The sequence below is a fragment of the Petaurus breviceps genome, unplaced genomic scaffold (genome assembly GCF_028583685.1).
Source record: "Petaurus breviceps papuanus isolate PSGF00001 unplaced genomic scaffold, PetGlider_PUasm1.0 103, whole genome shotgun sequence".
Lineage (NCBI taxonomy): Eukaryota > Metazoa > Chordata > Mammalia > Diprotodontia > Petauridae > Petaurus > Petaurus breviceps.
In genome coordinates, this window is record NW_027185588.1 from 7,215,562 (window position 1) to 7,242,384 (window position 26,823).

Below are 26,823 nucleotides of genomic sequence, written 5' to 3' on the forward strand. Positions count from 1 at the left end.
TGATATGTAATTGGGGAAGGGAGGAGGTATTAATGGGTCACAATGGGTCCCACTGACTCACTTTTTCCATATACTTTTTAAAAATCAGCAAGCATTTATTAAGAACCTACTGTGTGCCAGGGGCAGGGCAGCTAGGTGGAGCAATGGATAGAGCTCCAGGTCTGGAGTCAGGAAGACCCGAGTTCAAATCCAACCCCAGATGCTTACTAGCTGTATGACCCTGGGCAAGTCATTTCACCCTGTTTGTCTCAGTTTCCTTATCTGTAAAGTGAGTTGGAGAAAGAAATGGCAAACCACTCCAGTATCTTTTCCAAGAAAACCCCAACTGTACTATCACAGGACCATTGATACAGAGTTGGGAAGGGCGTCTGTGGGAGAGCATCCAGTCCAAATTCAGAATTTTATGGAAGAATCAAAGGTTACACAAGGTCACAGAGGCAGTAAGCATCAGAGAGGATTTGCACCTAGCTCCTTTGATGCTGGAGACAGTGAATTTTTCACTCTCAAAACAGAAAGTGCCCAGTAGAATGAATGAAAGAGAAAAGTGTATGTATGTGTGTGTAAACCAAAAAGCATTTCTTAAGCATTTACTATGTTCCAGGTACTGTAATGATGGGGATGCAAATACAAACCAGCAAGATAGTGCCTGCCCTCAAGGAGTTTATATTCTAATGGGGAAGACTAGGGGAACTCAAGCTAGAAGGGGGAGAGAAGACTGTGAAGTGACTAGGTGGCCTGGTTCCCAGTGAGTTAAGATGAAAGTTCAAGTGTCAGAACCCAAAGTCCCAGGGGTGAGTCTGGGTTGGCGGAAGGGGAGGGTCAAAGTGGCATCGTTTGTAACTGGTGTGGATATGGAGTCAGGAGACCAGGACCTGGCTCTGATAGTCTGAAAGTCTGGGAGACTTTAAGCAAGTTAACTTAGCCTCTTGTGGTGTCTGTCAAATGAGGGGCTTGAACTAGATGACCCCCAATATTCCTTCCATTTCTAAATTCTGTAATCCCCAAATTCTGAGTTCCTGGTACTCCGGAGCTAGGAAAACCCTCATCAGCCCAGGCCAGGCCACCTAATCAAATCCTCTTATTTGGGGGAGAGGGAAGGGAAATCGAGGCCCAGAAACTGGAGGTTTTCCCGAGGTCACACAGGAGTCGATCTCGGTTTAGGACTTTCCAAGGAAACTCTGGTGCTTCGACACAAAGGGAGGGGGAACATTCATTTGTTGGTATGGTGCTGGACAACTCCCTTCTCCTCTCTGGAACAGTTTCCCCTCTCTGTCAAATGGGAGAAATAGTCCCTGCCTCCCTCCCACGGATGCTGCGAGGATCCGATCCGAGAATGTCCAGGAAAGTGCGCCCTGAGGCCCTGCGTCGCCGGCCTGCCCCTAGTTCCGACCCTCTCTTCGGGGCCCCGAGCTCGTCTCCTCTTTCCTCTGGTTCCCTCCCGCCCCCTCCTCTCCCGGGCCCTCCCCCGTGCTAGGGCTTCCCGGGTTTGGGGGCCGCAGGCGGGAGGGTCCGAGGAGGATCAGCTGACCCGCCGCAGCCCAATCGCGCAGGAAGGAGACTAGCGCGGAGCCCGAGCGGGAGCAGAAGCCGAGAGTGCGGGCCGCCAGCTGCTGCGGAGGACAGCCGGCTCCATGGACGAACCGAGCATCCTGAGGCGCCGGGGGCTGCAGGTGAGACTGGCCGGAGCCCCGCCCGGGGGCCAGCGAAAAGGGGAGGCACTCTGCCCGCCCACAATGCACTGGGCTGGGGTGGGGGGAGCATCCCTTTAGCTGTTGGGGAGCTGGGTCTGGGGAACTGGAGGTGGGTGTGGACTGGGTCCCGCCCTGGGCGTAGTTCTGGTTTAAACTAAGGGTTTGGAAGTCAGGAATCCAGTCCTGCCCCGAGTCGCCCTAGTTAGGACTTCTCATTTCTGGACCCTTGCCTCAGTTTACCTTCAATGGAGACAGTGGGGAGGGAAGCTGAGTAGATGGGGGGGGGGCTGGGGAGCTCAAGCAACAGAAACTGGGAGATCAGGAACTTTGCGGGGACTGTAAAACTGGAGATTAGGGAGGGAAGTGTTAGGATCTCTTCCCTACCTCCCCAGCTCTGGAACCTCTTCATTTTGCCTGCAGGATAGGGGTGGGGTGGTGAAGGGGCTCTGGAGAAGGAGGAATGAATCCTGTGAGAGAGACTTGGACAATAGAGGGGAGCTGCAAAGAGTGCCTGGGACTGGGGGGGGATCAATCAGGAGACCCCCCCAAAACCTTAGGGGTGTAGGGCTCAAGGACTTCCCTCCCCAGGCAGAGCCCCGAGGGGTGTGGTCTGGGCCAAGCAAATCTAACCACAGGCAGTAAAATGATGAAGTTACCCAATTTCCCTTCTGCTGCTCTTAGCTTTCTCTTCATATACTGGTTTCCTGCTATCTTCTCCCCATGAGGCAGGGGCTGGCTTCAGGCTGGTAGTGCCCTCCTTGAACCCTCCATCCCTACCCTGGAATCTCATACCTGCATAGCACCTTATAAAGCATTCTTCTCTAGGTTCTCTCATTAGAGCCCATAGCATTCCTCGGAAGAAAACAGGGACCATACTGCTCATTTTACAGATGGGAAAACTGAGGCCCAGAAAAGGCATAGGTATTATTGTCCATGGTCATAGGACAGATTAATGATAAGTGAGTCTCCTATTCCATCCATCTTTCCATTGCACCAGAATCCTGTTCTCCTGCAAGTGTCCTTGTGTCAATAACTTGGGTCTTCCTCTGTATTTTGTATCTGAGTTTCTTTCAACACACTCTCTCCCCTTTTAAGCATACCCTGATATGCAAAAACTGGGCAAAAAAGCCCCATCTCAAACCTTCCAAACCTTCAAATAGAAGGAGATTAGAATGAAGTCACGACATAGGAGGGGCTCAGCCTGTTCAGGGAAGGTCTTTGGACCCTCCAACTCATGCTCCATCCTCAGAATCCTCCAGAACCCCCTTCTCCTGGTCCTAAATTTCACCCCTGGCAGAGTGGGATTATGCCTAGAGGAAGGAGGCCATCACCAAATGTCTGAAGAGGGTTCACCCAGATGGAAGGGGAATCAGGCTTGTTCTGTTGGCCTCTCAGAGCAGAAGTGACAGCTGTTGGAGGAAGTGCATCGAGGCAGGTGTAGGGTCAATGACAAGAAAAACTTCATAATAATGAGAGGTATCCCAGAGTGGCATGGAGGGCCTCTGGACATTTCCCAGCCCAGATCAGATAACCACTTGTCAGAGATGCTGTGGAGGGTACTCTGACTCAGCCTTGTCATCTGAACATCTCCAAGCCCAGCCCGGAAAACCACTTGTCAGAGATGCTGGAGAGATTACTAACTCAGCCCTGGGTTGGATGCCTTTGTTGGAGGGGGTGGGGAAGAAGGTCCCTTACATCCCTGAGTCCAGGATTCTGATTCTGTGGCTCTATTTCCCCTGTGATCTTCAGGCTGCGGCATTCCCAACAATCACCAAGCCTTACTAACACAACTTAAATAGCCTGGGAATACAAAGACAAAAAAGTAACATTTCTGCCCTCCTGGAGCTTACATTCTGGGGGAGAGGGAGGACAATAGAAACATACAGAAAGTGGATACAACATAAGTACTAGCTAATTTTGGCAAGAAGGAAAGGGGGTGGAGGGAAGTTGGGGGTAGAATTGCAACTCAGGATGGACTTCATGCAGAATGTGGACCTTGAGCAGAGCTTTGAATAAACCTAGTCTATCTAAGAGGTATATGTGAAAAGGGATGGCATTCTTGGCATGGGGGACAGCTTGGGCAAAGGTTCAGGGACAGAAGATGGAGTATCATGTGTGTGGAATAGTTTGACTGGATTGTAGAGTCTGTGAGGAGGAATAGCCAATTGTAATGAGGTTAGAAAGATGCGTTGAGGCAGAACTTTAAACACAGAAGTTTGCACTTAATTCTCGTGGTACTAGGGAGCCACTGGAGTTTGTTGAGTAGGTTAGTGACATGGTCAGCAATCAGCTGTGTAGAGGATGAATTGGAAATGGGACACACTTGAACAAGGAGAATTAACTAAGAAGCTATTTCTGCATGAGGTGCTGAGGACCTGAATTAGGGGGGGTGGGTGAGGAGGAGAATGGACCAAATGGGAGGGATGTTAGGGCAGTATAATCACTAAGACTTGGTAACTGATTGGGAAAGTGGGGTGAGGAGGAATTCAGAATTGAGGAAGACCCCAGGTGTGCAAACTAAGGTGATGAGAAGGACCAATTAATATGAAGGATGTTGGGGTAATCTTGGCAAACTGGTCAGTAGTAGAGGGAAAATCATGAGGAAGATGTCCCCAAGATGTCCAAATGGTGATGCAGGAACTAAGCTCTGAAGAGACCATGAGGCCAGATACTTCTGGTAATCATCAGCACAGAGATGATCATTGAACCTTATGAAATCCCCAAGTGAAAGATTAAGGAGAGACAATTAAAGAAGATCTGGAGTTGCCTCTGAGAGATCCCCACAGTCAGAGGATAGGATAGAGGCCCTTATTCTAGCCCCCCTAGTAGACTGGCATGTACCTCCAGTGTACATCCTAGGAGCCCGCATGTGTTCAGAGAAGGCTCTTCTAGCAGTGGGCTAACTGTATTTATGATCCTCAGTATTTTCTAGGGCCTCCCCCTTCAAATTACTTTGCATTTTATATACATATCTATATGTGTGTGTATATATATACATATATGTATGTATATGTATTATATAAACACACACATATATTCACTTATGCCTGTGTTTGGTTTTCCTCAATAAGAGTGTAAGCTTCTTGGGGGCAGGAACTATTTCACTTCTGTCTTTGTATCCCCAGCTCCTAGTATAGGGCCTGGTATATAGTAGGAGCTTACTAAATGCCCATTAATTGATTGGTGTCTGAATAGATTTGAGAATGAAGATGTTGATTAGTGTCCTTTGCCCTCTGAATGTTAGAATCCCAGAGCTGGAAGGGACCTCAGAGGGCGTCTAGTACAACACCATACCTGAACAGGAATCCATTCCATAAGCATGTATAAAATGCCCACTATGTGCCAGGCAGTGTTCTAGGTGCTGTGGATGAGAGGATTAAGAACTGGAGGGACAAATCCTTTCTGCAGTGTCCCCAGGCTCCTTTTCAACTGCGTCTGTGTGTCCCTTGTTCAGCCATGTGTGAATGGCTGTGTCAGTAAACATTAAATAAGCACCTACTCTATGCCAGGCATGGTGTAAAGGCAGGGGATACAAATATGTAAAAGAAAGACAGCCCCTGCCCTCATGGTGCTTACAATCTAATGGGGATTGCTACTGCAGAAATTTGTCTGCATGACTATATGTATTTGTCATGGATTCTATTTTTCTTGCCTTCTTAATGGCTAGGGGAGTGTGGGAGAGGGAGAGAATTTTGAACTAAAAATAAAATTGAATTTAAAACAATCTAATGGGGGAAAACAACACCCAACAGGAAGCTGAAAGGGGAGTGAGGAAGGGGGCGGGGGATGGTAAAGAAGTCCGGAAAATTACATACAGCAGGATGGGAATTGAAAAGATAGCTGGAAGGGGTGCCCTCCTTCCATGGAAGTTTGGGGAGGAACACCTCCAGTCAGAGAGATCTCATGTGGAGATTGTGTATGTATTGTTTGTGGATGTGTGCACTAGTCCAAAATAATGTCAATGGGGCATATAGATTGTTTGCACAGCCATGTGTATACAGGTCTAGGTGAGCATTTGTGTGAAAGGAAGCATAACCCACTGGATAAAATGTTGGTCTCAGTCCCTTCAGGAAGATCTAGACCAAAATCTCCCTCCTGAGGCTTGCTGGTTGTATGATCCTGAGCAGGTCACTTAACATCTACCGGGTCTCAGTTCTCCAAACCTGAGATGTCGCAGTAGGCAGTACTGAAACCATCTCCCAAGACAAAGATGACAAACAGCAGATGGCTGTCCCCCTATTCCTGAAATGCCTTGCCTCCTCATCTCCGCCTCCTGGCTTCCTTCAGGTCCCAGCTGAAATCCCACCCTTTGCAAGAAGCCTTTCCCAGCCTGCTCGATGCTAGCTAGTGCCTTCCCTCTGTTGATTATTTCCAGTTTATCCTGTCTCCTATTAGTACCTGGCTGTTTGTCTGTCATCTTCCTCCCTGCCTCCGTTAGACTATGAACTCCAGATCTGGGATTTTTTTTTTGCCTTTTTCTGTATCTCCAGTGCTTAGCACAGTACTAAGAAGTGCTTGTTGACTTGACCAATGAGTTTCAGCCTGTAAATTCTATTCCTCTGTTTTGTGTGTGAATTTCAATTCACTAAATGTCTATTAAGTGCTTTCTGTGTGCTAGGCACCCGAAGTAAACAATTCCTCCAAATTCTGCTGGGCAGATCAGACATGTTCACAGATAAGTATGATATCATACTTGGGTGTGATGGGACAGATGAGACATTGAGACAAAGTATTCTAGGGAAATGTGAAGAGGGACGGGAAGCTTCAGGTTGGAGGGAGGATGGGGGAAAACTTCATCAAGGGACTGACCTGAGCTAGACCTTCCTTGAAGGAAGGAAAGGATTTAGAAAGGCAGAGAGGAGGAAGGGAACCCATTCCAGGCGTGGGGAACAGCTTGTGTAGCATGCATGGAGGCGGGAGACAGTATGTTGAGTTTGGGAAGCAGAGCAGGCCAGTTTGGCTGGAACGGAGAGTCCCCGTCATGCTTCCATGAACTTGGTGTTCCAGCTAAGCTGGCTTGCTTTTTGTTTCCCGTAGTAGTCCATTTCCCATCTCCATGTCTTTGCAAGGCTTTTGCCCCATGCCCAGAATGCCCTTGCTTCCTTACCTCTGCCCCCCAGAATCCTTAGCTGGCCCCCACTCCACATTACTTTGTAAATATTTTGCATATAATTAACCGTGTATGTGTTATTATGTGTCTACCCTTACCCCAAATAGAGTGTAAGCCCCCTAAGGTAAAGAGGGCATTATTTTTGTCTTTACATCCATAGCCTAGTGCCTTACATACAGTAAACATTTAATAAATGCTTGTCAGGTGAATGAATTGGAGTAAATTGAAATAAACCTGGAGAGATAGGATAAAGAATTCATAGCCCTAGAGCTGGAAGGACACTTAGATGTCATTTGGTCCAACCTCCCTCATTTTACAGATGAGGACACTGAGGCCACAGGGATAAAATGACTTGCCCAAAGTCACACAGCTAGGAAGGCAGATCTTCAGACTCCAAGTCCATTGAACCTCTTTGGGGATGGGGCAGGCAGGAAGTTATTCCAGGCTGAGAAATTTTTATTTTTCTTAGAGTCAATTTTTGAGCTGGGGAGTGACCCGGTTAGACCTGTATCTGACTTAGGGAGATTCTTTTGCCAGTGTGGAGGATTGATTGGAAGAGGAAGAGACTGAAAGCAAGGAAACAGCTGGCAGGCTATTGCAATCTGCCAGGCCAGTGGTAAGGAGGGCTGGACCCAGGCTGGTGGTTGAGTGGGTGGAAGTGTGAGATATGTGGATGAACAAGACTAGAAAACTGATTGGATCTGGGATGAGGGGGGATGGGGACAAGGACAGAAAGGGAAAGGCTAGAGACAAAGGACTCTGAGGTTTCAGCTAAAATCCCACCTTCTGCAGGAAATCTTTCCTGATCCCCCTTAGTAACCTAGCCACTCTTACCTTTGCAGTCTCTTACATCTTATTTCTCTCCCAGCACTCATCAATCCAGTGACACAGGCGTCCTGCCTGTTCCATGAACAAGACCCTCCATCTCTCGGCCCTGCATTCTCTCTGGCTTTCTCCCATGCCTTCCATGCTCTCCCTACTCCATCTGACCACTGACCTTCCTGACTTCCTCTAAGTCCCAGCTCAGATCCCACCTTCTCCAGGAAGCCTTCCCCAAACCCCCTTAATTCTAGTGCTTTCCCACTGTTATCCATTTACTAATATCTTGTATTTAGCTTACATTGTGTGGATTTGTTCCAGGTTCCCCCCCCCCCATTCGACTGTGTGCTCCTTGGGGGCAGGGTCTGTCTTTGCCCCCCTCCCCCAGCTCTTAGCACAGTGCCCAGTATATAGTTTTTGTTCAGTCGTGTCCAACTCTTCATGATCCCATTTAGGGTTTTCTTGGCAAAGATACTGGGGTTGTCATTTCCTCCTCCAGCTTGTTTTACAGATGAGGAAACTGAGGCAAACAGGGTTAAATGACTTGCCCAGGGTCACACAGCTGGTAAAAAGTACCTGATAAGTACTTGATATTGATTGATTAGTGCCTTCCATTGAGACTATCTCCAATTTATCATTCATGTAGCATGCTGTAAGCAATTGTTTGCAATTTGCCGCCGCTGCCCCCCCCAAGCTCTTTCAGAACAGGGTCTGGGGTCCTTTAATGTTGCAGTGGTCGTTTTGCCTTGCTTTGAATCTCTAGCGCTCAGCACAGTGCCAGGCACACCGAAGCTTTTCGTCAATCTCTTTTGCTTGACTGACGGTAACTTGTGTTCCGACGTGTACTGCATGTGCATGTAGCTGGGCGTGCATTGTTTCGGGGTGTACACGTGCCTGCTCGAGTGGACCGGGGTGCTGGAGGCCAGTTTTTCTGCCCCGCCCCACATCCCTGTGTGCCAAGCTCTTAGGGCCTTTACGGTAATGAGGGCTTCTCCATTTCCAAGGGCTGACACGTGTGTTTGTTTACTGCGGAATGACTTTGGACCTCTTCCCCTGGGGCACCGTAAGCCTCTGAGTCTCAACCAATCATATTGAGCGTTGCTTGAGTCCCAGCCAATCAGAACTCCTGGAGGCACCTGTGCAAAGGCTGGAGCTGGTCAGACTAGGTCAATTCATAAAACTGTCCTGGCAAAGCGCGACCTCCCTTCTTACTGGCCAGTCCAACAATAGGGCCGGTAACTTGACCAATCGGGGTAGGGCAGATAGGGAAGCGTAGGCAGATGCTGGCCCCGGGATACAAGCTCTGTACAGCATCAGTTTCTGTCCTTAGAGGAGGGGTCCTGGTAGTGACGTGGCTAGGAGCCTGCTGAGACGGGGGAAAGGGTTTGGGAAAATAAACAGGCCCATTTTCTCTTTCGCAAGACCGGACGGAGTCTTTTCCCCAACTCCAAGTTTCCCCTCTGCTCTGTTTCCCCTTCCTGCCAGGGCCTCCTGCAAAGAGAGAATTACTCCTGTCATCCATAGTTTGGGTTTGGGGAAACATAGACCAGATGGACTGGGATGGATTGGGAGGAGGTGGGATGCAGTGGGAAGATTGCTGAACTCCGACCCCCAGGCCTCGAGCTCCAGGTCAGCTCTGTCACCTGAGTGACCATGGGCATCACCGAGTTCCCTAATCTTTAAGAATCTTACCTAGGATCAAAGGAAAGCACGAATCAATCAGTCAATCTAGAATGAATCTTTAAAATTCTGGGATGGCTTCTAAGGTCCTGTCCAGCACTAGATCTGATTCCGCCTTCCTCTTTTCCACCTCCTTGAAAAGTGGGCTTCCTAAAGCTTGTATATATGTCAGTGTGGTAGAAGCACTTGGGCAAGGAGTTAGGATATCTTGAATAACTCTCTCTCTCTCTCTCTCTCTCTCTCTCTCTCTCTCTCTCTCTCCCCCCCCCTCTCCCTCCCCCCCCCCCCCCCTATATTTATTCCCAATCAGTAAAATGGGAATAATTATATTTCACTTCCTGTTCAACCTTTCACAAGTCCCTAAACCTCTCTGGGCCTCTGTTTCCTCATATGCAGAATAAGTGGTTCAAAGGGATTAGTCCCTTCAAGTCCCAAATCTACAATCTATGAGAAATCTTTTCTCCCTCCCCTAGATAACCCCATATTAGTGCAGGGGTAACTGGATTCTGGAACCTTCAAGGGCTGTGGTCAGAGAATCAGCTTAGCTGAGATCAGAGAGGCTCATTACCAGGTCTGGCTGCTGGTGGAGGGATATTTTGGCTATAGCCACTTAGACGATCTACAAAGAAGGAAGGTAGAGCTTGGAGATGCTTAGTTGAAGACTGAGGGAAATACTCAGCTTGATGAAACAGCTGGAGAAACTGGAGATAACAGCATCTGCATCCTATAATACATGGCCCTGGTTTAAATTCACTTCTCAAATAGGGACTTTTCAATTTTCTAATAGAAGTGAAGGGGTAAGGAGGGGAGGAGAGAGAGAGGATCCAGAGAAGAAGGTAGCTAATATGTAAACTGCAAAACTTCATTAATTCAGGATCCATTAGTTAAAAATTAAGGAGAACTGGAAGAAGCCTTTACGGGTCTATCTATTTAAGTTCAGAAATTGCCTCTGCAGTATTCCTGATGGGGAGATCTCCATTCCCTGTCTGAACATCCCCTGTGACAAGGAGCTCACTCCCTTTTGGGCCAGCTTATTCTATTGTTTTCCTGCTCTGACTGTTTTCCCTATACTGGAGCTGAAATCTGTCTCCTGGTGACTTTTCTTCCCCCAGCACTCCTCATTATAATTATAGTTCCTATTCCTCTAGCAATTCAAGATTTACAAAGCATCCACCTCACCATCATTGAAGTAGGAAGTTTGGGAATTGTTATCTTTATTTTTAAAATAGGCTTATTTTAGGAAAACCTAGTTGGAGATAGAAACTAAGGGGCAAATCATTTAAATAACTTGCCTAGGGTCACACACACCTAAAATTTTTGCCTCCTGAAGACATAAAGAAAAAGTCAGTCTGTGAAAGCAAGCATTTATGAAATGCCTACTATGTGTCAGGTCCTATTCTAGAGTGCCCCCAAAAGTGTGAACTTAACTGTCTGCCCTAGAGAGCTTCTGAGGACTTTGGAGCAGAGGAGAGATATTATCAGATCTCTGTAGGATTGTTATTTTAGGGGGAAGGGGAAGCACAAGAAGAAACAGTCCCTGCCCTCAGGGAGCTTACATTCTTCTTTCGGGGGAATAACATGTATATTTATAAGTATCTACGAAGTAAATATGAGGTGATTTAGATGCACCACTAACTTATGGTATCTGAAAAGTCCTCCTTTAGGCATCTGAGCTGAACTTTGAAGAGGCTAGGGATTCTAAGAGGCCCGGGTGAGGAAGGAGGCCATTCCAGGTATAGGGAACAACACAGTGCTGGGGACTGAACATCACCTAGGAAGGACGGTAAGAAGGCCCCTTTGGCTGGGATGTAGAATTTGTGATGGAGAGTAACTGTAGTTAGGAACTGATGTGTAAAGACGAGCTTTAGGTGTCAACAGAGGAGTTTGATCCTAGTAGAAATGCATTTGTAGCTAGCAGAAATAGGGAGTCATTGGAGTTTATTGAAGAAGAGAATGACCTTCTTGGACTATTTGCTGTTTGTTCGTGGATTACAGAATTTTAGATATGATTGAGGTGTCAGGGATCTCAAAGGGCATCTGGTCCAACCTGAGCCTGAGCAGGGATTGACTGTACAATCCCTGACAAGGGCCCATTCGGGCTTTCCTTGAAGGCCTCCTATAAAAGAAGGTGCCCTCCAGCTAGGGAGGTAGCCCTTTTCACTTTGGCATAACTGTTTGGTGGGAAGCTTTTTCTTACTCTGAGCTGAAATTTACCCCCATGTAACTTCATTTTTCTGACCTCAGGGACCAAGCAGAATAAGCCTGATCTTTCTCCCATGCCATAGCTTTTCAAATACTTGAAGACAGGTAGTGAGAAACCTGGCCTCCCCTCATCTTGTCTTCTCTGGGGTCCTTCAGCTGAGCCTTGTACACTCCATGGCCCTTACTGTCATGCTTGACCTCCTTTGGACATGCACCTGTTTGCCAATGTCCTTGCTATAAAGCCAGGGACCCCAAACTGAACTGAGTCTTCTCCATGTCCTCTCACCAGGGCAGAGTACAGGGAGACAGTCCTAGCCTTTGTCCTGTCTTAATAATGAAGCCCAAGATCTATTTAGCTAATTGTGAAGGCCACTCTTCTCCTCCCCCCAGATCTTCTCTTCTTCAAGCCATAGGCCCCCAGTTCCCTTCCTCCAGTAGAGGGAGTCTTCAGAGATCCCCCCACACCCCCACCTGTGTTTGGCTTCAAAGGGAAAGCTGATCTTTTGTCTCTCTGCCAGTGACTGGAGATCTTTGACGTCATCCGTTTCCATGGCAAACGCCTGTTGCCTCCCTGGATGTTGCCAGGAAGGCTGGGATGTGGGCAGCCCTGAACCTCCCTGGGCCCACCAAGCCAACCCTGGAGGCAAAAATAGCTGTGTTCCCGAACCAGCAGCCCACCCCCAGCCCGGCACCCGGCCCACTAAGCACCCTCTGGGGCCCTAGGGTGTGGGGGGAGAGGGTGGTGGGAACACCTCCTTCCCCCGTCGACCATGTGTCCTGTCCTTGTGGGGGAAATCGTGGTAGAGCAGGGAGTGGGGGCCTGGCAATACAGGGAAATTCCTATAGAATCCAAGCTGTTTTCTCACCTGGAATGACCTTCGCCTTCCTCCCCACCTCCCTCCCATCTCCACCTGTCAAAGGCTTCCTCATCCTTCCAGGCCTGGTTCCAAAGCTACCTTCTCCTGGAAGTGTCCCCAGACCCCACCAGCTGGATGCGACTGCTCTCTCAAATAATCATAACACAATTAGAGCCTTCAGAGATAGCAAGGACAGAATCCCAGAATCTGAGGGCTCCCGAAGGACTTAAGACACTCTTCAGTTCTGTCTGTTCCCAGTTCTTGAGTCAATTCAAAGAGCATTCCTTGGCCCCCCCCAGGCTTTTAGACTGGTTCAAGGCTGTTAGGTCAGTCAGTGGGCCAGCATATGCTAATCCTAGAAGAGAAACAAAGGCAAAAACATCCCCGTGTCTGCCTCTGTCTTTAGCGCAGCTGAAAAAGTCTTGGGGTTTGGGATCAAAGAATTCAAATCTAAGCACTGCAGTCAGTCACCAAGCATCTATTAGGCACTTGCTGTATGCCAAGCTTTGTGCTGGGATCTGAGGATATAAAGAGAAAGACTCTGCTTTCAAGGAACTTACATCCTGTTGAGGCAGACCACACACACACACATATGTGCCAGAGCCACTTGAAACTGGAGTTGATGGTTCAGTTTTCATTGTGAGCTTTTATATCTCCACAATCAGTAAATTTGTTTTATTGTTTGTTGAATGTCTAGACTTCAGAAGTGATAGAAAAAGTGTTAATAATGCAGATGAAATTTAAAAGTATGCCCTTCATCTGTTTCTTTTCCCTGGGAGCTGGTTGTTAAACATTTACCAGCACACTGCTGTATATAGGTCTATATGAAACACCATTTACCAGCATACTGCTGTATATAGGTATATATGAAACACATACACTGGAGGGGAAGGGAGGGCAGCTTTGGGGGGGGGGAAGGACAGGAAAGGCTTCAATTCTGTAAACATTATGAAGGACTTTCTACATGCAAGGCATGGTGCTAGGCCCTGAGCTGGCTGACTCCCCTCCCCTGTGCCTCAGTTTCTCCCTTGAGGTGGTTATACTAGGTGGTCTCTGAGGTTCTTTGAAGCTTAGAATGAGGAAGAACTGCTACTTGCCTTTGCAAATCCTGCCTTAGATACTTATTAGCTGTGTGACCCTGGGTGAGTCAGTCTCAGTTTCCTACTCTGTAAGATGAGGGGGTAGAATGCAATGGCCCCTTTCAGTTCCCGTGATTTTGGCTAAAGTAACCAGGCCAGGACTACTCTGGGTTCTTACAATACAAAGCCAGCTTCCTATGCACAGCCACTGTACTACCCGTCACCAAACCTCACAGCTGGGAGGGACCTAAGAAAACATAGAATCTTACCCATACCTGCTCAGGACTCTCCTTTAGGAAATCCTGCAGTGACCGGGAGGCTCACTCTCTCTGGGGGCTGCCAGGACGTCCCTTTTGGACAACTTTTCCAAGCTTACTTAGTACCTGGAGAACATGGAAGGGGAAAGTATGGTTCCTTGCCCTCTCTGTGTCTCCTTCACCCCTTCCCTCCCCAAGTCCTTTAGTAGAAAGAGTCTATGAGTGAAGATTGCCAGGTTGGGTTTTCCACCTAGCTCCATCACTGTTCTCTTCTTTCTCCTGGGGCCTCAGTTTCTTTCTCCCATCAAATGGGCATGCTAATCTTCCTAGGGCTATTATGAAGAAAGCTGCTCCTACAGATAAGGAATCACAGTTATTTTTGTTAAGGCTTGTGGGAAAAAACCCAGACCAAGAGTTGGCATCCCTGAATTCCTTTCCTGATTCTAGGAAACTGGGCTGGGGATGGGGGAGAAAATGGGCACCCTGGGCCACCTCTGGCCCTGGCATCTGCCTGCAGCTCCCATAGTCTAACCTGCTTTTCTTTTTTCATTGCAGAAGGAACTCAGCTTGCCACGACGGGGAAGGTCGTAAGTACCTGGAATGGCTTCTAGCCCTTGTTACATGGGGCCTGGTTTTGGCCAAGGTCTGGAATACCTGTACTTTGGCAGCTCCCTTAGGGAGTGGGAGGACTAGCCGATTAGGATGCAGGTAGGGGAAAAGGGAAAAAGGAAGAGGAAAAGAAGGGAGAAGAGGGGAAACCATCTGCATTAGTGTCTACCATGTGCCAAGAACTGGGCAATACAAAGACAAGAGTGAAACAATGTCTGGCCTCAGAAAGCTTACATTCTAAGGGGGGGAGGAAGAAACAAAACGTACATATATAGGTTTATATAGAAGGTAGATACAAAGTAGGTACAAGGAGACCTTAGACAGAGGGAAAGGCACTACAGAGAAGGAGACTTGCCCAAGGTCACATTCTGAGTTAGTGGTCTTCTCTGAGGTTCCTTCTATCCCTGATTTATTATGGGACCTTGGGCAAATCACTTCCTGTCTCTGGGCCTCAGTTTACCAATTCTGTAAAATGAAAGGGTTAGACCTTAAAGTTCCTCCTAGCTCCAAAGGCCAATGAAGAGGGAGGAAGAAGAGGAAGCCTAGGTTTGGGACCCAGCTCTGTTACTGATTCACTGTGTTTCTTGGTCTAATCTTCTCTGGGCCTCAGTTTCTTTCTTTATAGAACAAAGGGGGTGGACTACTTGAGCTCTCAGATCCCTTCTAGCAATCTGTGCATCTACAAGGGAAAGGAAGAAGAGGAGAAGGGTCTAGGAGAGAAGGGAGGAAGGGGATGCTTGGCCCTGGGTCGCTGCTGTCCAGTCTGGGCCATGGAGTTTTAGAAAACAAAGACAGATTTGGGGGGAGACCAGTACCTGTTTGTCCCCTCACCCCCAAACTGTGCCTTGACTTGAAGGCAGGCTCTAGGAGACTGTGAGTGAGGCTGTGCTGCCTCTAGCAGGCTCCTCTGAAGTAGCCTGGGACTTTTCCTGGGAGGGGGAACGGGGAATGTTTTCACTGTGGGAACACAGGGAGTCTTGACAAGTGGAGACATGGCTCACAATGAGGAAGTTGGAAAGGGGGACCCAAAATTTGGAATTTACCAAGAACTTCCTGCCTGACCCAAGGAGAGATGAGGGCTTGAGTGACAATCATCTCTCTCCAGACTTCAGTTTCCTAACCTGTAAAATGAGATCTCTAGACCAAATAGTCTCTAGGGTGCTTTCAACTCCGGCATCTATGAATTGAATTGAATTCAACACGTATTTATTAGGCGCCTAGTGTGTGTAAGGCACTGTGCTTGGTACCAGGGATACATGATAGAAAGAAAAAACAAGTTTGAGATCCAAGCTCTCCTATTGTGTTGTGTCGCTGAGCGGCCCCTAGTGGGGAATCAAGGAACAGCAGTTCATCTCTGTATGACTTGGAGGGAGTGGGCGAACTTTCCCAGGTGCCAGCACTGTGTCTGTACTCAGGGCCATCTTAGGGCAGGCGCTTCCAATGGAAAAATCTCCCTTCCCTGTATTGGTGTCCCCAGTGTTTATCGTGGCACTTGGCAATCAGTAAGCACTTGATAAATTCTTGTTGACTGACCTAACCCCACCTCCAACCACCCATTAGATTCTGTTCTTGGGGACAAGGCATTGTTTACAGAAACCTCCTGGAAAGATGGTCATGCATTCATGTTTTCATTCTTGCAACATTTATTACGAGGGGAAAGGAAACAGACAGATAAAACCCAGCCCCCCTGCCTTCACAGAGCATGCAGGATAACAGTGAAATGATGGCTTACAGCCAGTGCTTCATGGAATCCTCACAGCAACCCTGTGAGGGGGGGTAAGACATATATGTTATTATATTAAATTCCCTGAGCCTAAGTTTCCTCATCTGGAAGAGACAGGTTGGACTGTCTGGCCACCAAGAACCCTAAAACTATGAGCCCATGATCCATTTTATAGAAGGGGAAATTTCAACCCCAAGAGGGAAAGTAACTTATTTTTTGGTATATATAGAGTGAATGGGGGAGCTGGGGCTAGGACCCAGGCTTCCTGAATCCCAGCTTAGGCCTCTTTCTACTGCCCTCTTCAGAGGTCTACTCCTCACCCTACCACTGACTCTTTATGTGGACCAAATACCTCAGCCATCCTGGGCCTCTGTTTCCTCTAAAAAATTAGAGGGTTGGGCTGAGAGGTCACCCAAGTATCATTCCATATTCTGTGTTATTAAGGGCCCTCCCAGCTCTGCCATCCTGTGTTCTAAGGGCCCTCCCAGCCCTGACATCCTGTGTTCTAAGGGCTCTCCCAGCCCTGACATCCTGTGTACTAAGGGCCCTCCCAGCCCTGACATCCTGTGTTCTAAGGGCTCTCCCAGCCCTGACATCCTGTGTACTAAGGGCCCTCCCAGTCCTGATATTCTGTGTTCTAATGTTCCCCCCCAGCTCTGATACTCTGGGTTCAGAGAGCAGGCCCTAGGGATATGACATAGAAACTGGGGAGTTGGGACAGGGTAGAAGGAGGGACAACCTCTAAATGAAGACCTCTTTGGTTCACCCTTGGGTTGCTTTGAGTTGGGACAAGGTAGTGCTATATTCTGGCAAAGCAGCAGATGGCTAGTCTCCCTTGAAATGCCAGGGCATGGGAAGGAAACAAGGACACACGTTGCTTCCTTCCCAGACCCTTGGACTTGGGTCAGGTTGGGACGGGCACTTACTCCTTGAACTTCACCCTGGCCCAGGCCCTGGGAGACCAATTTCTCTGAGAAGCAAGGTGGGGCCAAGCGTCAGGATCAGGTGATGGCCAGTGGGACAGGACAGCCTGTTACCATCCACATCCTGCTACCCCAGCATATTTGCAGACCTCCAGTGTGTCTAAAGGAGGGGTGGAGAACATGAGGCCACAGGTTCCCCACCCCTAGGCCAGAGGGTGGCAGTGCTGGGGCACAGACTATGAGTAGTGACAGCCAGCCTTGGTGGCCTGACTCCCTGGAGATACCACAGGCCCCTTGGGTGGATTTTTGGGGACAAATCACTCCTATTCCTTCCCCCTCCCCCAGGCAGCTCTGGGGTGTGTAAAGAGCCCTGGACTTTGGAATCCTAAGAGATCTGAGTTTGAACCCTGCCCCTGATATACTAATTGTGTAGCCACAGACAACTTGCTTCACCTCCCTGAGACTCGGCTTCCTCCTCTGTGAAATAGGGAGAATCATATCAGTAGTGCCTATCTTTGAAAGGCCGTTTGGATAGAAAGCCAGCCTGCAGCCAAGAAGAACCTGTCTTCTGACACTAGATGACCCTGCGCAATCGCTTGCCCCTCAGCGCCCCAGCCACTAAGGCTATAAATCGCTAAACTAGCTAGTGGAGGGTGTTTTCCTCACATACTAAAAGCATTTTGTAAACAAATTTTAAACTACTATATATTAATATCAGCTATTATTATTAATGAGGATACCATTCTCCTTGAGGGGTGACGGAAATCAGCTCTATACTGTGTCCCCTCCCTCCCATTTGGTCCCCTTATTCTGAGCCCCTCCCTGGACAGGTCTCTATTCTACCCCGCCCTCCCTCCCCCCATGGTAAACTCCTTCCTGGGACAGGTCCCGATTCTGCACCACCTTCCAGCTGACTCCCTTATTCTAAGTCACTTCTTGGGGCAATTCCTTTTTCTGCTTCTCTTCCCCCGCCCCCAGCCTTTCCCCATTCTGAATCCCTCCTTGGAGCAGGTCCCTATTCTGCCCCGCCTCCCAGCTGGCTCCCTCCTCCCCTATTTTAAACCCCTCCCTGGGACAGGTCCCTGTTCTGGCCAGCCCCCTACCTGGCATCTGGCCCTTCTTCTAAATCCCCCTCTTTGGGGCAAGTTCCCTTTCCCAACTGGACTCCCCACTCCAAAGGGCCAACTTCTCCCGACTAGGCTCGGGGTTCCTAGGGCCCAGTTGTGCACGCGGGGCGGACTCCCCGGAGGAGGTGCAGGGGAGTGACGCGCGCGTAGAGGGGGCGGGCGCGGCGCAGCGTGGAGGCCTCCTCCGGCTCCAGCTGGGGATCCGAGCCTAGGACCGCCCCTCCCCAACTCCCACCACCCCCACCCCACCAGCTCGCTCTTCCTCCTCCTCCCTCTCTCCCCCTCTCCCTCCCTCCCTCCCTCCGCGCCGGCGGCCGTGGGATCAGGCGGACTGACAGCTCAGGAAGGAGAGAGGCCACTCGCCTTCCCTTCCTCCCCCACTCCCAGCCCCCTCCCGTAGCCATGAAATCCCGGCGGGACAAGCTGAACATCCCGGCCCTGACCTTGGAGTGAGTAGCCTGGGGGGCTGTCCGGAGGCGGCGGCAGCAGTTTTGAGGGAGGTGGGGGCTACTGAAGCCCCGGGCACTAGGGCGCTGGCCCTTGGGTGAGAGTTAGGTGGGTTGGGGAATTCCAGAGATCCTAGCCCCTAGCTTCTGTTTGAGGTTGCTAGGAGACCTGAGCTGGGCCCCTCAGGGTTGATGGGGCACGGAGAAAGTCCGTGATTTCGCCTCCTCTTGGGGGATCCCAAACTACCCTCCTCCACGAATCCATATCTCCCAGTCTATGGCCTCGCGGATGATCCCTGAGCCCCCTGAAGGAATCGAGGGGGAGGTCCTTTCCCTAGGGGAATTTGGGGCAGTTTGAGGGAGAGGTTTCTTCTCCCCAACCCTCAGCGCTCTTCCCTACCTCCTCGCCTGAGTTGAACCTTTTTCTCTGGACTCCTGAGCGCCCCCTTTCCTAGCTGGTTCTTAGTGTATTGGGCCAGATCCTCTGGGGGCCCAGCCTTGATATCTCTCTTCTCCCCTTCCCTCCTGTCTCTCATCTGCCACTTTACAACCAGCCAGAGAGTGGGGAGCTAGCAGATCGGGGGGGCCTGGTCCTGAGAGAGATTCATAAGGCTCTGGTCCCTCTTAATTGCAGTTTGTCACCAAGTATCCAGAGCCCGACCTTGCTGAGCCCCTGCAGCCCTGCTAGCCCCTGCAGCCCCTTTCAGACCCTACACCCCTGGAGGTAAGACCAGGCCAAAGAGAAAGAAAGACCTGGATTGCCTGCAATGGGGGGAGGGGGGCTCTTTTGTCTGGGACTCTGCATCCTCTACTTTTCCCCTTGGGAACCTGTTGCTTATTAACTCCAGGATATGTGTGTATGTGTAGGGGGTGCCCACTGCATCTGCCAGTTGTTTGATGGTATTGCAGCCTCAGCAAAGGATGGCTATTCCTAAATCTCAGAATCCGTAACAATGAGTGTCAGAGCCAGGAGGGTCTTAGAACACAGAATGTCTGAGTCCAGAGGGGCCTCAGAACACAGTGTTAGAGCCAGGAGGGCCCTTAGAATACAGAATGTGTCCAGAGGGGCCTTAGACCCTCAGAGATGGAAGGGGTGGGAGTGAGGAGACACTTAGAAAATGGAACTTCCTGTTGGTCTTCCACAGTGACTCCAATTTATCTCCTATATCCAAAGCCAAACTAAAAGGACTTTTCACCATTCTTATCTTGCTCTCTGGGCCTTTGTTCAAACTATCACCTGTGCCTAGAATGGACTCCCCATCTCTGAGCCCATCTCCCTAGGCCCCTCCTTCAGAAGGTTTCACTGGTGAAAGTAATTTCTTTCTCCTCACACTTTGCCCTAGGCCTCTCTTACCTCATTCACCCCTGTGTATACTCTTGGACCTGGGATATTGGGATTTCTACCAGAGTTCTAGCAGAACTATTCATACCAGAGGTATTTCTGTGCTTGTCTTCTTTCCCTCTTCTAATTAGACTGTAAACCCCTGGAGGGCGGGCTTCATGTCTGATCCACTCTCCTGTCTCCTGCACTGAGCATGGGGCTCTGTTAGATCTTTATTAGAATTTAATTTGATGGAAGGGAGCCCAGCCACTCCTTTTGTAGATGAGGAAATTTAGGGTCAGAGAGGGAAAGAACATTTGCCCAAGGTCTCACACCTTAGTTGGTGGCAGATTGGAGCCCAGGTCTCCTGACTGGAAGACCAGGCCTTTCCAGTTGTACAGTATCTCCACCCCCACCCCTTTTTGTAAATATGAGTAGAGCTATAGAACTTCTGCTGGGGAGGACTTTTCCCTTTAATTACTTTTCAGCCAATTGACGAACATTTATCAAGTGTTTACTATGTAGGAAGAACCCTGGTAGGCCCTGGGTATACAGCTACAAAGAAAGAAACAATTTATCCATGGCAAACATTAAGTACCTACTATGTACTATGAACTCTACTAAGTGCTTTACAAAGGCAAAAATTAAACAGTCCTTGCCCTCAAAGAGCTTATAGTCTAATGAAGGAGATGTGTACATGTGCGCATGTATATTATATAGAATATGTAAATATAAGATAATTTTGGAGGGCAAACAGCTGAGGGAAAGTTTCCCTAGAAAGAGGGGAATAAGCATTTTTATAGTCCCTACTATGTTCCAGGCACTGTGCTAACCACTTTTACAAATATCTCATTTGATCCTCACAACAACCCCATGAGGGAGATGCTATTATTGTCCCCCTTTTACATTTGAGGAAACTGAGGGGAAGTGATTTGCCTAGGGACACACTGTAAGTAAATGTGCAAGGCTGAATTTTAATTTAGAGCTTCCTGACTCCAGGTCCAGCACTCTATTGACTTCACCAGAGCTGTATTCCAGACTTCCACGTGAATAAGGAGAGCTGAGTTTACTTTCCTGCCAGAGTGGGAATCTCAGAGTCTAGTGAATGCCTGAGAGCAGCAAAAACTTTATTAGACAGTGATGGAATGAACCACCTTCCTTCCAGAGTCAACCAGGACAGGGAGTTTGGGGGCTTGTAGGTCAGGAGAAAATCGTGGGTGAACATCAGCCACCAGCGATATGAATGTGTAGGGGTCTTCTTAAGGACCTTTCATGTCCGTGATATCTTAATGCGTCTCCTTATTTAGGAAATGAGAGCAAGTGACGTTCCCATTATAAGCATAAGGAAGGGGAAAATCATTTACTAACTGTACTGAATACTTTACACGTATTATCTCATTTGATATCTTCACAACAACCCTGAGAGGTAAGTGCTATTATATTATTCCCATTTTTACAGTTGAGGAAATGGAGGCAGATAAAGGTTAAGCGATTTGCCCAGGGTCACACAGCTAGTGTCTAAGGCTGGATTTGAACCCAGGCCTTTCTGACTCTATCTGCTGGTCCATCTACTTGGCTGAGGTTCAGAAAAGGGAAGGGACTTGCTCAAGGTCACACTTGCAAGCCAGTGACAGAATTGTAGAATCTTACATTTTGAACTAGAAGGGGCCCAAGAAGTTATCTAGTCCAAAGTCCTCATTTTATAGGAGAGGAAACTGAGGCCCAGAAAAGCTTGCTTAAGATCTAAATGACAGGAGCAGTATTAGAACCCACATCCTCTCAGCCTAAATCCAGGGTTTGCTCCAGGAGCAGAGAAGTCACTTGCCCAAAGTCACATGGGGAGTTAGTGGAATAGGAAAGATTTGAACTGAAGTCCCCTCTCCAAATCCAGTGCTTTCTGTTATATCACCCTGTCAGAGTCAGGGCTAAGATAATGGTGCCTTGACTCTCAGGGCCCTAGAGCCTTATCTCTACTGGACCAGCTGTTTGGTGTCACACGCCTGGCCAGGACAGGCCCTTGCCTGGAATCAGACTGACCATCCCGGCAGAACCACGCCAGAAAAACAGCTTTGGCTCCAGAAGAGCTGCTTTGGGAGGTCTGGAATCTGGGCTTCTGGAACTCAGCTCCCCAGGCCCAGTTAGCAAGAAATGTTCCTCTAATCTGCCCATCTGTTAACACTAGTAGTAGCAGGTTGCCTCTGGCCTCCCCAGCAGGGCCTGGGAACTGCCAAGGCCTAAGAGGCACAGCGGCCAGACTGAAGAGGGAATCCCAGCTGTCTTTGTCCCTCCCCAGCACACACCTGGCAATGATTTGAGACACCACGGTTCGGGGGAGAGACTGCTTCATTTGGGGTCAGGGGACACCTAGCTGTGCTCTGGATTACCTATGTGACTTTGGATGAGTTAGATCACCTTCCTGTGCCTCAATGGCTTCAGATATAAAAAGAGAGGGCTGGACTAGGGTGACCTGGGAGGTCCTTCCCACTCTTAATCTATGAGTCAGACAGAGGGTTTGGAATGTTAAAAGTTCTGTGGATCTGGGATTCTTGGAGAAGCAAGACAATGGGGGAGGGGGACTGATGGATTTTTTGCCTTTGACCTAGACTGAGGAAGGGTCTCTGAACAGAGCGATTAAATTGCAATGGGGAAGAGAGGGCAAGATGTTAGGGGAGCAAAATGTATTGGAAGGCTAGAAAGCAGAGGGGACAGGGGCAGCTAGGTGGTACAGTGGATAGAGCACCAGTCCTGGAATCTGGAGGATCTAAATTCAAATGTGGCCTTGGACTCATTCTAGCAGTGTGACCTTAGGCAAGTCATTTAACCCTGATTGCCTCAGAAAACAACAATAAAACCCACAGAAACCTTCATTCCCTTCACAGGGTTTTCTGAGGCCTGCCCCTAACCCTATTGAAGCCCCTTTCTTAAGAAAACAAAAGCTAAACAAACAAAACAAAAGAGAAAGGAAACACTTGTAATCAATCTATAAACATTTATTAAGTGCCTACTTTGTTCCACCTGCTAAGTGCTGGGGATTAAAAAAAAAATTCAAAAGACAGTCCCTACCCACCCGAAGTTTACAATCTATGGGGAGAGACCAATGCAAACAAATCCATACAAAGCAGGCTATATATATATAGGCTAAATAGGAAATAAGAGAGGGAAGGACTTTGAGTGCCAAAATGAACATTTTGTATTTGCTCCTGGAGGCAATAGGGAATCACTGGAGTTTATTTGAGTAGAGAGGAGTAACATGATAGGACCTGCAGTTTAGGAAGATCACTTGAGTGGCTGAATAGAGGATGGACTGAAGTGGGGAGAGACTTGAGACTGGCAGACTCTCCAGCAGGTTATTGAAATAGTTCGGATGTAAGGTGATGAGGATCTTCACTAGAGTGGGGGTAGTATCAAAGGAGAGAAGTGGCGGGGGGGGGGGAGGATTCAAGAGATGTTGCAGAGGTGAAATTGGCAGGCCTTGGCATCAGCTTCGATGTGGGGCATGAGGGATAGGGAGGAATCCAGACTGACTTCTAGGTTGGGAGCCTGAGGAAGGGAAGATGGTATTGCCCTTTATAGTAATAGGGAAGATAGGAGTTGGGTAGTTAGAGGGGAAAGATGAGTTTTGTTTTGGACATATTGAGTTTCAGATGTCTGCTGGACACCCAGTTCAAGATGTCTGAAAGGCAGTTGGAGATGTGAAATTGGAAGTCAGCAGAGAGATTAGGGCAGGAAAGATAAATTTGAGAATCAGCAGCATGGGAGCTGATGTGATCAGAGCAGAGAGCTGAGGACAGAACCCTGAGGGACACCCATGGTTAGATAGTATGATCTGGAGCATAATCCAGCAAAGGAGATGGAAAAAAAGCAATCAGATGGGAGGGAGAAGAACCAGGAGAGAGCGGTGTCTTGAAAACCTAGAGAGAAGAAAGCATCAAGGAGGAGAGAGGCTGCAGAGAAGTCCAGGAGAATGAGAATTGAGAAAAGGTTTTTGGGTTTGGCAATTAATAAGTCATTGGTAAGTCTGGAGAGAGCAGTTTTGGTGGAATGATGAAGCCACATACTGGACTGTAAGGGGTTAAGAAGATAGGGAGAGGAGGGAAAGTGGAAGCACCTATTGTACACTGCCTTAGATTTTTCAGAAGGTTTATCCATAAAGGGCAGATATAGGAGAAAAGTTAGTAGGAATCATATGAGAGTTTTTTCAGGAGGGGGGCAGTAGGAAATGAGTAAAAATATACATAGTCAAGTCAAGCAAAGCAAATTCCTTCCCTATGTCCAAAAATCATGTCTCATTCTGCATCCCAAGTCTATCACCTCTCTGGCAGGAGCTTCATCATGGGTCCTCTGGAAGTCATTTCATTGATCAGAGAGTGCCTAAATCTTTCAAAGTTGTTTCTCTTTCTCAGTTCTAGATTCTCTTCCCTTCCCCTTCCCCTCCCCACTGAGAAGGCAACAACTCCATTCTGCTCACATCACTCTGCATCAGTTCATAAAGGTCTTCCTAGTTTTCTCTGAAACTGGCCAGTTCATAATTTCTTACAGTGCAACAAGATTCCATTATATTCATGATTCATGTACTGTAACTTAAGTTATTCCTTAGTAGATAGAAAACCCCTTAGTTTTTTTTCTTTTCTTTCTTTTTTTTTTGCTACTATAAAAAGAGCTATTATACATGTACTTTATACATAGATCCTTTTTCTTGTTCTTTGATCTCTGTTGGGGTATATGCCTAGTAGTGACATGTAACTGGGTGAAAGGGTTATGCCAATTTAGTGACTTTGGGGGCAGAGTTCCAAATTGTTTTACAGATGCAATGCAAGAATGACTAGACTAATTCACAGCTCCACCAACAATACATTAGTATATATTTTGAACCCCATCTTTTAAAGAGAAGTCTCTGTTCAGAATTGTTCCCTGGGGGTAAAGGGCTGATCTTCCCTATACACCCTCCCATACCATACCAACTTACACCCACTTTAGCCCTTCTTTCCCCTAAGCATTGACTTAAGAAGGCTACTGGTGGGAAAGAAATGGGCTAAGCTTTTGCTCTTAGTCACCAGAAGGGGGCAGCATGTCCTAGCACTCTAGGAAATCTTGGGGCTGCCCTGATTCTGGGGGCCCTTGGCAAAAAAGGAAGCTTCATAGTTCAGGAAGGGGAAGAGCTGGCAAGTTCTGGAAGCCCCAGTGAAACTGGCTTTGGACATTTCAGGAACAGGCAAAACCTCCAGCAGGTTATTGAAATAGTTTGGATGTAAGGTGATGAGAACAATTCAGGGCCAACAAACCATGGTGGGGAAAAAGCTTCTGAAGCCCCATGCTTGACAATAATGCAATAAAGAGAACTGACATTTATACCATGATCCACAGTTGGCAAAGCCCTCTACATCCATCTCCTCATCTGAACCTAAAACAACTTTGAGAAGTAGGTAAGAGAGGTATCGTACCCATTTTACAGATGAGGAATCTGTGAATCTGTTAGAGTTACTCAGAGTAACACTTCAAGAGAAGGAGGAAACAAGTATTTATTAAGTGCACTGGGGATACAGATACAAGCCAGAAGACTGTCCCTGCCCTCAGGGAGCTTACCTTCTAATGGGAGATGGAAACAACACACCAAAGGGAGTTGAAGGGAGGAATGAAAGTTCATCCAAAATGGATGAACAGGACAATAGAGAAGGGGGGTGGCCTGGTGGGGGTATATTTGAGGGTAGCAGTCCCAACAAATGGTCATCCCCATCTTCTATTTTAATCTCTCCAGTGTTGGAGAGCTTCCATTCAATCAACCACTAACTTATTAAACACCTATTATGTGTCGATTGCTAAGCATTTATTAGACACCTACTATGTGCCAGGCAAGGTGCTAGGCTGTGAGGAGATGAAGAAAAAATATGAAATAGCTTCTTTCCTCAAGAAGAGTATATTCCCTTGGATGAAATAACATGTACTCACAAGTTGATTCAAAATACATAAAGAAAATAAAAGGTAATTTAATGCAGGGAGACTGTGGCAACTGAGGGATCTGGAGAGGTCTCCTATAGGAGATAGTATTTGAGTTGAGCATGGAAGGAAACTGAAGATTCTAAGGGGCAGAGGTGAGGAGAGAGGGCATGGCGGCAGCCTGGGCAAATGCTCAGAGGAGTTTGGAGATGGAGTTTCATGTATGAGGAGACACAAGTGGGTCAGAGTTGCCTCAAATAGTTAGTGAAGGGAATTTCTAATTTATATCAACAATATGACTTGGAATAAGCCTGAAAAGGTAGGCTGGAGATGGATTTTTGAAGAGCTGCAAACATCAGAAATAAGGGTTTGTTTGTAGGTATTCCTAGAAGCAGTAGGGAGCCACTGAAGTATATTGAGCAGGTGAGTGCCATAGTAAAACGTCTGCTTTAGGGCTGTTACATGAACACCTGTTGGGAGTATACACTGGAGAAGGAAGACATCGATCAGGAGCCTGTTGCAGGAGTCCAGGTGAGAGGTGAGAGGTGAGAGGTGAGAGGTGAGAGGCGAGAGGCGAGAGGTGAGAGGTGGCCATTTGAGTGGAGAGAAGCAGAGAACTGAGAAGCCCTAGCATCTGATGGGACGAGGGGAGCAAGGAGCTGGGAATGGTTCTGAGGTTTTGAACACAGCGAACTGGAAGGATGTGGGCATGCTTGACCAAAATAGGGAAGTCCCGTTCCTTAGTGGGGCGGCTCTGATTGTTAGTACCTCCCCCCTCCCCTCCCGTGAGGAAGTGATAGGTGCAGACTGACAGAGAGGCTTCAGCCTAGAACAGAGGAAGTTAGTTAAGGCCCAAGCGCCTTAGACTATAGAATGTTAGAGCCAGAAAGGGAGGGCTCTAATGCTAGAACTGGAAAATACCATGGAACATAGACCACAGACTCTCTCTCAGAGCTGGGAGGGACCATGCCAAGCCAAGTGAGCAAGCTTTATTTAAGTATCTACTCTATGTCAGGCACTGTGTTGGCATTATAAAGAAAGGCCA

General features: G+C 48.1%; 1 protein-coding gene across 1 annotated transcript in view; it reads left to right on the forward strand.

Moving 5' to 3' along the window:
• Window positions 1-1,567: 1,567 nt before the first annotated feature.
• LOC138175440 (microtubule-associated serine/threonine-protein kinase 3-like) overlaps window positions 1,568-26,823 on the forward strand; it is a 46,781-nt gene continuing 21,525 nt past the window's right edge. The window contains exons 1-2 of the mRNA XM_069105882.1: window positions 1,568-1,670; window positions 14,251-14,282. Of these exons, the coding sequence (XP_068961983.1) occupies window positions 1,632-1,670; window positions 14,251-14,282 (71 nt within the window). The 5' untranslated portion in view covers window positions 1,568-1,631. The remainder of the gene's footprint in view (window positions 1,671-14,250; window positions 14,283-26,823) is intronic.